General features: G+C 47.4%; 1 protein-coding gene and 1 non-coding gene across 3 annotated transcripts in view; one reads left to right on the top strand and one right to left on the bottom strand.

The window, feature by feature from the left end:
* OLFM1 (olfactomedin 1) overlaps window positions 1-15,491 on the top strand; it is a 50,003-nt gene that overhangs the window by 18,907 nt on the left and 15,605 nt on the right. Inside the window, exons 1-2 of one of the 2 annotated variants that reach the window (XM_028714816.2) lie at window positions 2,594-3,310; window positions 11,940-12,089. In XM_028714816.2, coding sequence (XP_028570649.1) covers window positions 3,161-3,310; window positions 11,940-12,089 — 300 coding nt within the window. In that variant the 5' untranslated portion in view covers window positions 2,594-3,160. Of the gene's footprint in view, window positions 1-2,593; window positions 3,311-11,939; window positions 12,090-15,491 lie in introns of those variants that run through there. The other variant, XM_028714817.2, reaches the window with a different exon arrangement.
* TRNAI-GAU (transfer RNA isoleucine (anticodon GAU)) lies at window positions 1,515-1,589 on the bottom strand. Its single transcript has one exon. It is a non-coding gene; the product is annotated as a tRNA-Ile (tRNA).

The following is a 15,491-nucleotide window of genomic DNA, read 5'->3' on the forward strand; positions in this document are numbered from 1 at the left end:
CTGGGTTTTGAGGGGAGGTTACTGTTTTTGTTTTGTCTTCTTGAGCAGGCCCCTGGAAAGAAAGAAAATGAATTATTATTCCGTGCTTTCTCCCTTCGCAGCAAAATATTGCACGTACTTCAGCAAATATTAGCCCCTACGGAGTTCATGGAGACTTACATAGGGAAACGGGTGTAGGATTGCAGCCTTTTCTTCAGGTATCTGGGGAGTTGAGAACGAGTTTGGTATTGGCATTGAGGGACACTCTAAAGTGACATTTGGGGCTTCTGATCTTTAATGATTAATTCAATGGGGAAGCTTCATTTCACAGAATCATAGAGTTAGGAGAGACCCAGAGGGTCATCAACTCCAACCTAAGAATGCATCAAAAGAGTCAGTGGGTGCCTCACCAGGTAGCTGTAGTGTGTGTGTGTGTGTGTGTGTGTGTGTGTGTGTGTGTGTAAGGAAAATACCAGCCGGTCCTGTAACTCCCAGACCACCTTGTTTGAGGAACATAACTCAGTGGCAAAGCATCTGCTTTGCATGCAGAGAGCCCCATGTTCAGTCCCCAGCAGCATCTCCAGACAGTCCCCTGCCTGAGACTCTGGAGAGCCAATGCTGCCAGTCAGTGTTGACAATACTGAGCAAGTGGACCATTGGTCTGACCCAGCAGAAGGCAGCTTCCTATGGTGCTATTTGATTTGGCTCTTTACTCAGAACTATGAGGACTAGAATCTTACTTTCTTTTTATGAGACAGGTTACAGTTCAATAGCAGAGTGCTTGGTTTGCATGCAGAAAGCCCCAGATTCAGTCCTCTGGCCACATCTCCAGGTAGCACCACAACTGAAACCCAGGAAAGAGTTACTGCCAGTCAGTGTTGACAATACTGAGCTACATACTAGAGCTTTGTGTCTGACTCGGTATAATGCAGCTTCCTATGTAAAAAGAACAGGAGGATGGCAGATCCTGAAGAGAACTCATGATCCAATACAGCTCATGATTAGACCAGATTGAATCATGTCAGTCTGTTTTGGAATCTGACTTTGGCAGAAACCTCTCCCATCCCTTATGTGGACTTTTGCATGACTGGGGTGTGTCACCAACTGTACAAAGGCAGGTGTCATGTCTGTGGCACTGCCCACTTTTTCCTCTGGCACCACCCATGACTTGCAGGAAGGGTCAATCACGAGGGGAAGTGGCCCTTGGGCTGAATCAAATGTTCATACCCGTTTGGAGAAATTAAGATGCTTGCATGATCTTTGGTGACATTTTGGTTGGGCTCATTTCTTGGTCCAGTTATGGATTATTGAATTTAAGGAACAGGAGACTTTAAAGTTGCTGAGGGTGGAATGATAGTTGCAGGGAGGGACGTGAACATCAGAAGAATCCTGCACCTGGATCAGGCCAGCACCCTGAGTGCAACAGACATTCTCCCTACCTGTGGTTCCCAGCAAGTAGAAGCATAGAATCACGGAGTTGGAAGGGGCCCTGAGGATCCTCTAGTCCATCCCCCTGCAATGCAGGGATAAGCAACTGTCCCATACAGGGATCAAACCTGTGACCTTGGCATTATCAGCACCATGCTCTAACCAACTGAGCTAGAGACGACCCCCCAAGGTATACGGTCTCCAACAGTGGGGTTGTCTGGCTGCAGGATCAGCACAGAAGCCCATATGATCCACCAGTCTGTTCCTATAGTGGCAAAGCAGATGCCCCAATGGAATGCCCACCACAAGACAGACGTGAGCACAACAGCAGCTCTCCCCACCTGTGATTCCCAGCAACTGGTATTCAGAGGCATCCTGCCTCCAATGCTGGGAGCAGAACATATGAAGAGCCCTGCAGCTGGATTAGGCCAAAGGGGGTCCATCTAGCCCAGCATCCTTTCCAGACAGTGGCCAACCAGATGCCCCAATGGAAAGGAGCCCACAAGCAGGATCTTAGTGTAACAGAAACTCCACAGTTGTTGTTCCCCATCATCTGGTATTTAGAGGTAGACTGTCCCTGGGCATGGAGGTTCTGCTAACCCAAGAGACTTCCATAAGAAAGGCCCTGATGGATAAGGTCAGTGGCCCATCTGCTCCAGCATCCTATTCTCCCAGTGGCCAACCAGATGCCCATTATGGGAATGACCTAAGTGCTACAGCAACTCCCCTCACCTGCATCTCCTAGCAAGTGGTATTCAGAGGTAGAGTGTCCCTGAGCATGGAAGTTCTGCTATCACAATAGACTTCCATAAGAAAGGCCCTGCTATTAAAGGCCAATGGCCCATCCAGTCCAGCATCCTGTTCTTACAGTGGCCAACCAGGTACCCACAAGCAGGACCTGTGTGCAACAACAACGCACTTCTGTGCTTTCCAGCAACTGGCATTCAGAAGCTGCCTCCTGATGCAAGGAAGTTGGATCGCTGCTGGGTTTTTCTTTCTCCCCTTTCCCTTCCCGTTTGATCTGAGACAGTTCCTAGACAGGATTTCTTCTCCGCGCCTTACCAAAGACGGGTCCTTTGCGGTCCCCTCCTTTCTTTGCTGCTGGATGCCGCCAGGGGGCGTCAGCGGGCGTCAGAAAAGGCCGGGCGGGAAGAGGAGGGAGGGAGGGAGAAGAAGGTGGGCTCTGGAGGACGGCAGAGTAGAAGGATGCTTTAACACCAGCCTGCGCTTGCTGGGCACGGCGGCTCCTCCTACCCTCTCTCTCCGCCACCCGTTACATCCCCGCCCCGCTCGCCCAGGCAGAGCCAGCGCAAGAGGCGCAGGAACAGGGGATGCTTTTGCAGAGCGGGCGCCGTCCAGGTTTGCAAAGGCGAACAGAAGCAGAACCGCTAGCCTCCGCCCCTTGCGTCTCCGTCTCTTCAATCTCCTGCTTTTTTGCAGAGCTTCCTGACTGAACCATCAGCCTGGTGCGACGCCCAGGAGCGGGTGAGGAGCGCCCAGGAAGCCTAGGGGGAGCTAAGAGGTGGTTGTAGTAGCCACCGGGTAGGGACCAGGTTGCCAGGCGCCAGGGCGAGCGGGATGTGGCAGGGTTGGCCGGCTGGTTTGGGTGGCTGGTGGGCGGCGGAGCCCAGCCTGGCGCGAAGCATGGAGCCCGGCTCAGAATGAAGGCGGCGGCGGCCGGGCTGCCCGTCGAGGCGAGGAAGGGGCGAGTCAGAAGAGGAGGAAGGAGGTGGAGGCGCCCCCCGACGACGCGATGTCGGTGCCTTTGCTGAAGATCGGCGTGGTCCTCAGCACCATGGCCATGATTACCAACTGGATGTCCCAGACCTTGCCGTCCCTGGTAGGGCTCAACACCACCAAGCTGACTGCAGCCTCCGGGGGCACCTTGGACAGGAGCACTGGGGTGAGTTGCCCCTTTCTTTGACAGGGGATGGGCTTGGGAGAGGGCGGGGAGGAAGGAGCAGCAGAGGAACATGGACCCTTAGTCCATCGAGCTCAGTAGTGTCCACACTGACTGGCAGCTGTGGCTCTCTCCAGGGCTTCAGGCAGAGGACCTTTGCAATTGAATCTAGGACCTTCTGCATGCAAAGCAAATGCTCTACCCATTAAGAAATAGCTGCTCCTGGTGAATGTAGGAAGCTGCCTTATCAGACCCTTGGGCCATCTAGCTCAGCAGCGCCCAGACTGGCAGCAGTAGCTCTCCAGGGTTTCAAGCAGGGGATTGAACCTGGGACCTTCTGCATGCATAGTATATGTTCTTCCGCTGATTAACCTTAAGAGCTAGTCAGACCCTTGGTCCCTCTAGCCCAGTCCTGCCTGAACTAACTAGAAGAGGTTGTCCCAGGTTTCTGGCAGGGACATTCCCAGTCCTGTCTGAAGAGGCCGTTGCAGGGTCAAACATGGGAACTTTTGCATGCTAAGTAAGTGCTGTCACTAAGCTACGATGGCCTTTCTCCAAATGGGTGGGTTCTTGCAGAACTGGGAGCCTCCAAACTCTCTCCTCCTAGGAGACACACCTTTAGGAGGGCAGGGTGGGTACTGGCTAGCTGGCTGGAAGTGTGTAGATCACCTTCTGCCACCTGTGGTCAACTTGGCAGGCATCTACCCAATAGGGAAGGTTACATACACAGAGACAGAGACACAGACAGACAGACATATTGCATCCAATCCATCAGAGTCTTTTTAGCAGGTGGGTTGGAGAGGGGCATATATCTTGTGTCACTCCCTTCCTCTCTTTCTAACTTAAAATAGTGTCTGTGTGTGCTTGTGTGTGTGTGAAATCATCCACCCTATAAGCAAAGTTGTCTTAAAATACTAACTTTGCTTATAGGGTGGATGGTTTCACACACACAAACTCACATACACACCATTTAGTCGCCTCCCACCACCTAAATCCCCCCTCTGTAGATTATCAGATGCAAATTTTGTACAAAGGCTTGCCATTGCAGGCCTCACTGCTTTGAGTCCTTAGCAATGCCCTGACCACCAGCAGTCCTGCCTGCAGTTAGACATTTTGGCTTTCAAAGACTTCAGCTCTCTTTCCTCCTCATCTAGTCCTTGGGTGTCTTAAGACTGGGAAGTGGCTGAGGATCCTCTTTAAAAAAGAAAAAAGAAAAAGCAAGCAGTGTTTGTGGTGGGGGGGGTCTCTGCCCTCTCCTCTCCATCCCATCCATCAGAGTCAGAGGGAGAAGAATGTGGTACCCAATTTTTGCATCTGTCCACACATATGACCTGGTGCAGCACTCTCTAAATGAAGGGATGGTTTGCATACCATCCAAGGACTGAAGCATCAAGTGAGGTCTTGGAATACCTGAATATGCTTCCACCCATCAAACAATGCAGAAATCCCCCATTTTCAGCACCCTTTTCAGCACCCTTCACAAACTACAGTTCCCAGGATCATCCAAGGAAGGACTATGCTTTAAATGCATAGCATGTATTCAGTCATGCACAATGCTGACCCAACCCCATTGCATGCAGAGTTTCATTCATACTTCTTTCAAGAAATGGCTTGTTCACCTTCATGTGTGAGCAGGTTTTGGGGTGAGATTTGGAAGTGTACTGTGGAGCAGTTCAGTGAGCGAGCCTCAAAGAAAGAGAGCTTGCATCAGGGTCCCAGTCCTGTGCATGCTTATATGCCCCATATAAAGATAAAATTGGTGTGTGGAAAGATGGATTGAGTGGTGATTGTGATTGGTGGGGAGCATTGAAATACCCACTCTAAGGGGAATCCTCTTAGTGTTGGTCTAACAAGTGGACTTAATGCAGCGGGTTTGGAATCTGTGATGTGCTTTGCTGGTGGGGGGGAGAGCACTTTGTGGCTGAGAGCATGGACCCCCCTATAATCCGTCTCCCTAATTGTAAGCCCAGTGAACTGTGGCTGACCATGTTCATTCTCCTCCTTCCTGTTTATCAATGTCTTGTCCTGTGCAATGTCAAAATTGTGGTGTTTTTTTTATAGCCACCTTATGATGTTGTGCAAGAAAACGGTGTACAGGTGGAGAAGTGTGATGGGCCCACCAGTTCCTACCTGTCTCCTCCTCCATGACCACCATTCCCTTCCCTTCCCACACACCCACACCCACCCCACCCCACACACCCAAAAAAGAGGCATGAAGGATATAGGAAGGAGCAGCCTTGATTTATGCAGCAATTCGTTTTATATTTTCATCTTCCAAACGGGAGGTAGTTTTTGTCCAGGAATTAAGATGGCAGGGTGCAGCTGACTCTGGATTAAGCCCCATCGAAAACAGTGAGACGTCCTTCTGAGCAAACAGATGCTCAGATTTCTGCTGCAAATCACGCTGTTCATTGCAATATGGGGAGTGTGTGTGTGTTGCTCAAAAATGATTGCTGACTAGGTCAATTACTGTATGTATAGGGGGTGAAACACAAGATTTATAAAGCAGCTGTAAATCTTTGTGTGTGTGGAGGGAGTAAAAACAACAACAACCAACAACACCATGTCCTGTATTTGCTATTAAAACACAGGCTCTTTAAGGGATTAGAGCAAATGAAATTGAAAGAAGCAAGCTGTAGCGTGCGCAGAAAAGGGCGGCCAAATTGATAAAAGGTCTGGAAACCAAGCCTTATGAACAATGGTTGAGGGAGTTTGGGATGTTTAGCCTGGAAAAGAGGAGAGGGAGAGGGGATATGATAGCCAGTTTCAAACATCTGAATGCCTGTCACATGAATGGTGGAGCAAGCTTGTTTTCTATTGCTCCAGAGGGAAGGACCCAAATCAATGGATTCAAGTGAAAAGAAGGGAGATTCCAACTAGACATTAGGAAGAACTTTCCAACAGTAAGGTCCATTCGACCGTGGAACGGACTTCCGTGGAAGGTGGTGGACTTCTTCACTGGATATTTCCAAACAGAGGCTGGATGGCCACCTGTCAGGCATTATTTAGTTGTGATTCCTGCATTGCAGAGGGTTGGGCTGGATTAGCCTTCCAATTCTACAGTTCTACGATTCTATGAAACCAATATGCTTTTGGGAATATTCCCTGTTGCTGAGCCTGATGTGCCATTTTTACAGTGGATGTCTCAGCTGTGCAGGGAAGATTAATGATCTATTCAGGGTCAGGAAGAGGAGAGGGAAGAATCTGCTACCCAAACTCTTTTTAGACTGTTCCCTCCACACTCTTCAGATGAAATCCTACCCCACCCCCAAGAAATCGCTCAGTTGTGATAATTATGGCTATGATTTAAGGTGTCGTTTTGTTAGCCAGTTTCCTGGATTTAGGTTATTTTAAGAAGCAGAAGGATCTGATATCTTTTCAAGGTGTGGTTTTGGTAATTTGCAAAAGGACCAGAGCTCTTGCATATGTGAGTCCCTGGATTTGAAAAGTACATTATTATTATTATTATTATTATTATTATTATTATTATTATTATTATCATCATCATCATCATATCCCACCTTTCCTCCAAGCAACTCAAGGTGTATAGTTCTCCTGCCTATTTTATCCTCGCAACAACCCTGTGAAGTAAGTTGGGCTGAGAGTAAGTGACTGGTGTAAGAGCTTCCTGACTGAGCTGGGGGTTTGAACCCTGGACTCCCAGATGCTAGTCCAACCCTCTAACCACTATGCCATGCTGACTCTATTAAGATATTGTCTTCCTATTTCCAGGTGAGAAAGACAAAGGGGAGTTTGAGAGAATGTGACTCTTTGGAATCAGTGCCAAAAGGGTGTGTGTGTTGTTATTGAGGCAGGATAATGTTGTGATGGGGGTGGAAGGGGTGTGTTGATGTGGGAAGGGGAGACAGTGTGTGAAAGCAGAAGACATCCCAGGGTCCCAGAAGCTGGGTTAGGGATGGTTTTGCTATGATTCCTGCATTGCAGGAGGTTGGACTAGATGAGCCTTTGGGGTCTCTTCCAACTCTACAATTATATGATCCAGTGATCCCTGACCATCAACCATGCTGGCTGTCGGGGCTGGTGGGAGCTTAGTTTATTTATTTCAAAAAATGTATATACTGCTTGGTTGTATAAAACCTCAATGTAGTCCAACAACCTCTGGAAGGCACCAAGCTGGAGTCAACCCTGGCTGGCAGCAGCTCTTCGGGTAAGGGAATGCAGAATCTGGGGTCTCAGTCCTCTGTCCCCTTGTCTGAAACATACAGATTAAATGTGGAAGGAACTATTTTCATTTGTAGGATTTTTTTTCCCCTTCTCCTCCTTCTCCTTCCCCACCCCCCACTCTGGTGAAACAGACTGACCATAAAGATGCTTTTAAAGTGGTTAATTATTTACAGAGCTACAAAAATAGTCCCTAGAGCCATTCTCTGGAACTCCAAGTACCTGGAAAATTTGGACAAGATGTTTCTCTGTCCATTCTAAAAGAATCACAGTAAACAGTAATGTGCATGATTGCAAATGGAAAGGTGGGAGTTGTCCAGTTTTTCTGAGCATTGGGTTCTAAACAACCAGGTTCATACCCTCCTACATTTCTCTGATGAAATAGGGATGTCCTATTCCAGTAGTAGTAGTAGTAGTAGTAGTAGTAGTAGTAGTAGTACCCCAGACATCTGACTGGGTTGCCACAGCCACTCTGGGTGGCTTCCAACATACAGTGGTACCATGGGTTACATACGCTTCAGGTTACATACGCTTCAGGTTACAGACTCTGCTAACCCAGAAATAATGCTTCAGGTTAAGAACTTTGCTTCAGGATGAGAACAGAAATCGTGCTCCGGCGGCGCAGCGGCAGCAGGAGGCCCCATTAGCTAAAGTGGTGCTTCAGGTTAAGAACAGTTTCAGGTTAAGTACGGACCTCCGGAACGAATTAAGTACTTAACCCAAGGTACCACTGTATAATAATAATAATAATAATAATAATAATAATAATAATAATAATAACAACAACAACAACAACAACAACAACAATAATAATAATAATACATTAAACATAAAAACTTCCCTATGCAGGGTTGCTTTCAGGTATCTTCTAAAGGTTGTATCGTTACTTGTCTCCTTGGCTTGGGGGTCACAAAACTCCATACCTTCCAACATTTCTCCAATGAAAATAGCGAGATGAGCGCCGCAAGCCCAGAGTCGGTCGTGACTGGACCTAATGGTCAGGGGTCCCTTTACCTTTTAAGGAAAAGCAGGACATTCTGGGATTAAATCAGAAAGCGGGGTGGCTTCTGTAAATCCAAGACTGTCCCTAGAAAATAGGGACACTTGGGGGGGGTCCTGCAGGTTTCACTCAGAGTAGACCCACTGATATCAATTGGCCAATGTTATTCAAAAGTGTTGATTTTAATAGGCCAGCCCCAAGTATGACTAATGCAGGATACAACTTCATGGAGGAGGGGGTTATAGTGGCTACTGCTTTCACAGTCAGAGGTAGCCAATGCTTCTGAATACCAGTTGTTAGAAGCTGAAGGTGGGAAGAGCTGCTGCACTCAAGCCATGCTTGTGGGCTTCCCATCTGGTTGGCCACTGTGAGAACAGGAAGCTGGACTAGATGGGCTCCCTCTGGAGCCAAGGTGACAGCAGAACCTCCATACCAGATGATGAGGAATAACAATTGAAGAGTTCCTTGTTTTGCACTGCTTTTCCATGTGGGCACAAAGAGGGAGATTCAGGGCATGACGCAGATCCCGCCACCTTCAAAGTTAAGTGATGTGACTTGATTTCTCAGCATCCCTCCTAATCTCTCTCATGCTCAGATTAAAGGGGTGGAATAACTGCCCTGGGTTTCTGCAGATGAAGGATGGATAAAATAGAAGATAGATAGAAGATAGATAGAAGATAGATAGATAGATGATAGATGATAGATAGATAGATAGATAGATAGATAGATGATAGATAGATAGATAGATAGATAGATAGATAGATAGATAGATAGATGATAGATTGATTGATTTCATGGTGGGTCCAAGCATCAAGGAGTTCCAGTGTGTGCTGGAGGGGGACACTTTTTTGGTTCTTGGGACCTTGCAGTTTACTCTCTATTCAAGAGGAATCGTCCTCACACAACCTTCAGATCAAAACATCACAGTAAAAAGGCAGATTTTTAAATGATGGCTATGCCCTGCCTCTACAGATGGAAGCAGTAAATGCTTCTGAATGCCTGTTACTGGAAACTGCAGGAAGGGAGAGGGCTCTTGTGCCCGGGTCCTTCTTTTGGGGTTCTCATAATGGGCATCTGGTTGGCCTCTGTGAGAACAGGAGGCTAGACTAGGTGGACTAGATGGCGTGCACCAGCTACAGAGCTCTTCTACCTCCACTGTTGGAGGCAGTGTGTCCATGAATACCAGTTGCTGCAAACCACAGGGCTCTTGCACCCAAATACTTCTTTCAGGCTTCCCAGGAGAGGCATGTGGTTGCAGCAGCGTGGCATGGGTTGCCACGAGAGCCAAGCGGGGCCTGCCCACCTAATCAAGGGGGAGCCTGGCTGGCCAATGCAGCTCTTGGTGGACAAATCCCCCTAATTCCCTCAGAGAGGAGCGCCAGGCCAGTCTGTACTGGGGTCTTCCCTTCCCAACTCCCTCCATCTGTGCCCACTCACTGTGGGCCTGGGCTGCTCCCGCTGCTGTCTGGGGAGCGCAGTCTGCTGAGCGAAGAGCAAGAGCCTCTGTGGTTGCCAGCCTCTGCTGGGGTCGCGGTGGTGAGGCCAGGCTGGGCTCTAGGGCTCAGAGACCCCTTGCAGGCAGGCAGGCTGGCAGGTATGGAAGCCCGGAGAGCCAGGGATGAGGTCTGCCAGAACCTGCATGGGAGGCAGCAGCAGCCTTTACCTTTGCAGGATGGGACAGGAATCCTAACAGAAGCTGTAGGGGTGCCTGGTTGTATGCCCGGGGCCATGGCCCCCCAGTCTCCCCCATGCTATGCCACTGTCTGGTTGTCCCCTATGAGAACACAATGCTAGACTACGTGGTCCCCCTTTGGTCTGATCCAGCAGAGCTCCTCTTATGTTCTTAAATTCTTGGCAGTGTTAGATGTGGAGATTGATGGGTCTGTGTTGGGCAAGGAGGGACCTCAGAAGCTGCCTCTCTCCAGCTTGAAGCATTGTGAGGCTCTAAACATTACTTCTCCCATGAGTTCACTTAAAGGTAAAGGTAAAGGACCCCTGACAGCTAAGTCCAGTCGCGAACAACTCTGGGGTTGCGGCGCTCATCTCGCTTTACTGGCCGAGGGAGCCGATGTTGAGTTCACTTAGGTGGTCTTAAATGAGTGACAGCCACACACCCAAAGCCACACATCCCACCATCAGCTGCAAGACAGGGACAAGAAAGAATTCTGGCCTGCCCAATGGTGTTGCATGAGCAAGCAGCGCCTGGGGCAGGCAGGGCAAAGAGGGTGGAAGGAACCAGCCGTGGCACCGCAGCCAACCCCATCAGAGCGACCCTGCCCCACCCTGGAGCCAAGCAGGGGCACAGTGTGCCCACCAACACAGAGGGGAGCCTGGCCAGATGAGGTAGCATTTGGCTGGCACGAAGCAGGTGCCCCCACGCTGGGACCCCCAGCATGGCCTGTCCTAGTGCTCTGCTCCACGAACATGGTTCCACCAACATGGAGCACCGGAGAGGAGAGGAGCACCGGACCGGGCCGTGGGGGGGGGTTGCCTGCATGGGGGGGGGCTGCTTTGCGCCACCTCAAAAATCTGTGTCCGGGGCAATGGCCCCTCTGGCATCCCCACCTGGGCCCACCTTACAGGATTGTTGTATAGATTACTGAGATGATGTCTGTACTCTGAACACTGTAGTTACTCAACATTTTACTAAACATTTTAAAAGTATCATCCTTTGCATTAATTGTCACTCACAACATGAAATAAACAGAATACAAAATTCAAAATAACACCAAAAGTATAAAAAGAACATAATGGACTAAAGCTGTCCATCCTGTAATAAAATAAAAAAGGACGAACCTTACCCCACCAGGCTGAAAAAATGTGGTGGTGGTGTTTTAATCTCCACAGTAGAAGCTGGTAATAATGGTGACATGCATTCTTCTCTATGGCAAGCCCTCCTTATGGAACAACAGAGTGGCAACAGGGGAACGAGACCTTTCAGAGATGGCTTCAGAAATCCAGGGTCAGGGAGAAATTCAGAGTCAGGGAACCACCACTGAAAAGGCCCTGCTCCTTCCATAAGAACTTGTTTCTCTTCTTCCTCCTCCTTCTCCCTCCTTTTTCAATCTTTGATCCATTTCCTTATCTTATCAGTCCTCCCCTTTCTACTTTCCATCTAGCTCCCTATTGTCTGTCTCTCTGGTATGGGGGGAGGATGGGGGGAGGGCTATCCATCATGCATCTACCCGCATTGCCAGTTCCCCACAAGCATTTGTAGGCTGCTGTGGGAACAGAATGCTAGGCTAGATGGCCCATTGGCCTGATCCAGCAGGCTCTTCTTATGTTCCTATGGACCCTATGGAACCTCCAAGTCCAGAGACAGTTCCTAGGTTCTGTGGGGTATTTGGCCCCTGTGAGGACGCTGGCCTAGATGGGCCCCTTTTGGCCTGACCCACCTCTCAGGTTCTTATTCTGTGTTCTCTTATGCTTCCTTCCCCTATTCCAAACCAGGTGTTGCCTACCAACCCAGAAGAAAGTTGGCAGGTCTACAGTTCTGCTCAGGACAGCGAAGGGCGGTGTATATGCACAGTGGTGGCCCCCCAACAGACAATGTGCTCGCGCGACGCCAGGACGAAGCAACTGCGGCAGCTATTAGAAAAGGTAACCAGGTGTCCCAGGAAGACCAGAGGGTGGGAGGGCCTAGTCGCTACTCTGGGATGCAAACGGAGCTGAGCTTAACTACTGCATAACCAAGTATGGATTTGAGATAAAGATTGCCCACTTGCTCTCTTGTTTTTTGGGGAGGGGGGAGGAGTGAATATTTGTAACAGAACTTCCGCTTGGATGTGTGTGTTTCCCTATGCTTGCCTTGCCCCACAACTACAACCTCTAATGAATTTTGGTGATAGGTTAATCATCTAAAGTTTTAAGTTGATTAATTGGTGGAACTTGCTTTTTAAAAAAACAAAAAACAACCACAGCAGGGGGTTATGTCCTTCTACCTTCCACCAACCTACTGCTATAATCTTTAATGAACTTCAGTAGTAGATTAATCTTGCTTTTACATGCAAGTCCCCCTTTCCGAACACAATGCATCCTGTTCGCTAGGCAAGCATTCACGTCATGAGCTGATTATTTCCCTTATTTCCCGTGGGAACATTTCTCATCCGGGATCTGTCCCTGCCACTCTCCATAGTTTCTGCCTGGAATTGGCTGCTGTTGACCAGCAATGCAAAAACAAGTAAGGGAGTGGGCAAACTCCAGCTGCTCAAATGTGTGAATCAGCTGTGCCTGGAGCGTGGTTTCAGGGTAATTCTTTATGTTCAGGTAACTGAATTGCAGATAATTAGTCTTCTGATAGTGTGACCTGCATGTATTTTTAAAGGGTTGTGTCTCCCATCGTTACTTCACTCCAGAAATGCAATATTTAATGAACTTTAGTGGTAGGTTAATCAACTCAACTTTAGTTGATTAACTGGTGGGGCTGAAAGTTGGGAACTTGTTCCTTAAAAAAAAAAAAGTCTGCTATTATTATATTAGGAAATAGAAAAACTGGTGATGAGTTCCAGCTGAGTCATCCTGAATGTCACCCAACAACTCTCCCTTCAGTGTATAAAATGTCAGTTATTTGCAATTTTATTTCATTTGAACCAACTGATTGAGAAAAAGGCAGTTGGTAAAATGGCTAAAATATTTAATCTTTGCATAAGGTTCACAGTTCACAATTTTGAAATTCTTGCTTTCGATCAGTAGAATTATGTTGGTTTGAGAACTCGGACACATAATACCAAGTCCAGTTGTATAGGTGAAAACCTGGGTAATTAGGAAATTTTGAGCAAAAAAATGCATAAAATCACACACACACACACACACACACACACACACACACTTTTCTCCAGTTCTGAACTGTGATATCTTTATAGAGGAGCTGGCCTTCTCCCTTCTGCAGGTACCTTTTATGAGATATAACCCTTCCACGGTCAAACTCTAAATACCAATGCATGTCTGCTGCCAAACCCTGCCAAATTTCCAATATAGCAATTGCATGTCATGGGGTTCTTCTCACATTTTAAATACCTGAGCACCCAGGAGCATCTACCTAGGGAGAATATCTGACATTTAAAAACTTGCAGGGGAAACTTACTGGGAAGAGCAAATTTTGTTCTGGCTGTGGAAGGGATCAATTAATTTGCTTTCATTAATTCGCTATGCTTGGATGTTACGGTGCTGAAAGCCGCAGGAAAAAAATATTTTTGAAAGCTTGAGGCACTCTGATGCATTCTTGTTAATTAAAACCGTGAAAAGATCAAAGCCTTGGGTGTTGTCCCAAATAAATCAGCAACAGGAGTGGGTGAGTATTACTATCATCATCACATCGCCAATTGGCATGGTTTGCATTACTCTCCATTCACAGAACGCTTTAACATTTTCAAAGAGGCAGTCGGCCCAATTTTCCCCCCCCCCATATATATATATTTAAAAAAACCATAGGAAGGAAGCAAAATTAAAATGGAGCACCATGCTGTTGCCTCTCTCCTCCTGAAAAGCTCGAGTAAGATGACAGCATGGCCCACATCAAATGCTAGCCAAAAAGAAAAGGAGTTGTGATATGTAGCGATGTATATTTTACACCAACACTCACGTGATCTGATTTTAATAGCCTGCAGGGCAGAGAGATCAGAAGAATCTTATTAAGGGATATAATCTTGGGATCTAGGGATTCTTTGCTTAATGGTTTCCACTGATCATGCATAAATTCCTATGAAATGACATCTTTTCTGCCCCCACCTCCCTTTAAATTAATTGGATTCTTGTGGGTGATACCATTATCCCTGGCATTTGGAAGACTATCTGCCAGGATTTGATTAATATTTCCATATCTATATATCTATCTATTTTACCTCCAACTCTGGAAGTAAATCTTAGCTGGTCCAGAATTTCTGGATCTATACTTCTGAATCCTTGCTGAAGTCCACTTGAGCTGCTAGTTCCCAAAAAAATTCTAGCCGCCAACTCCTTTCTTCCATAAACTCATCCCCTGTGCCCCCTACCATACCCTACAAAAAAGAAAAATTCAGAATAGCAAACTGCATGAACCACTAAGGAAGATAATAACAATAAAATTCAAAGCAGACTCCATGAATTGCACACCTATTCAAAATCCGATTAAAAGTATTTAGTTTAATTAATTCAACAAAATTGGTGAACTTGATCTGTTGATATCAGCTTTTTAAAGTCTGGTAGTCATTTACCCCTCCAGCACGTCCCTGCCAACCGCTTGCCTCTTAGTGCATCCCAGGTAATCCCATCTCTGCACAGTGGGTGATACTGCCTACTTTGGGGACCACTGATTTAAATGAACACTCCATTTCTGACTGTGGACAGCCATTTACTTCTGGGAGGTTATGTCCTTCCACTGACAATGGCCTCCAAATGATATTCAGAGGTATAGCTCTCCTGAGCATGGAGGTTCCATTGAATGGTTAGAGTTCGTAGCCACCCAGCAGGCCAAATCCTCTGTGAAGAAAGGTGGACTCTTGTAACTTTTGTATTACGAAAAATCACACCATACTCCATGGAGACATTTTAAGCAGCAGTGCTAGCATAGCTTAACCCCTGGGAAGGGAAAGCAAGCTTAACTATGAATGATCAAAGATGGACTAGCCTTAGAGTGGGGGCTTGTACTATACTTCCAGAGGGGGAATTATCCTCCCAGGAGACTGGCATTTGACAGAGGTGATCCCATAGCTGAAGGCATTTTGAAGGATAATATGGTGCCTTCTCCCCATCCCATTGGCAAGAAGTGATGGATCCCATGCACAGAAAATGGATCCTCCCTTTCTCATGACAATAGAACTTCTGGATATCCAACGAAGCTGGATGTTGAAAGATTCAGGACAGATAAAATGAAGTCCTTCTTCATGCAATGCATAGCTAAACTATGGAACTCATTCCCGCAGGAGGCAGTGAAGGCCACCAACCTAGATGACTTTAAAAGAGGATTAGACAAATGCATGGAGGAGAAGTCTATCAATGGCTACTAGACACAAAGTGCTATGCTCC

Source organism: Podarcis muralis, chromosome Z, assembly GCF_964188315.1.
Source record: "Podarcis muralis chromosome Z, rPodMur119.hap1.1, whole genome shotgun sequence".
NCBI lineage: Eukaryota > Metazoa > Chordata > Lepidosauria > Squamata > Lacertidae > Podarcis > Podarcis muralis.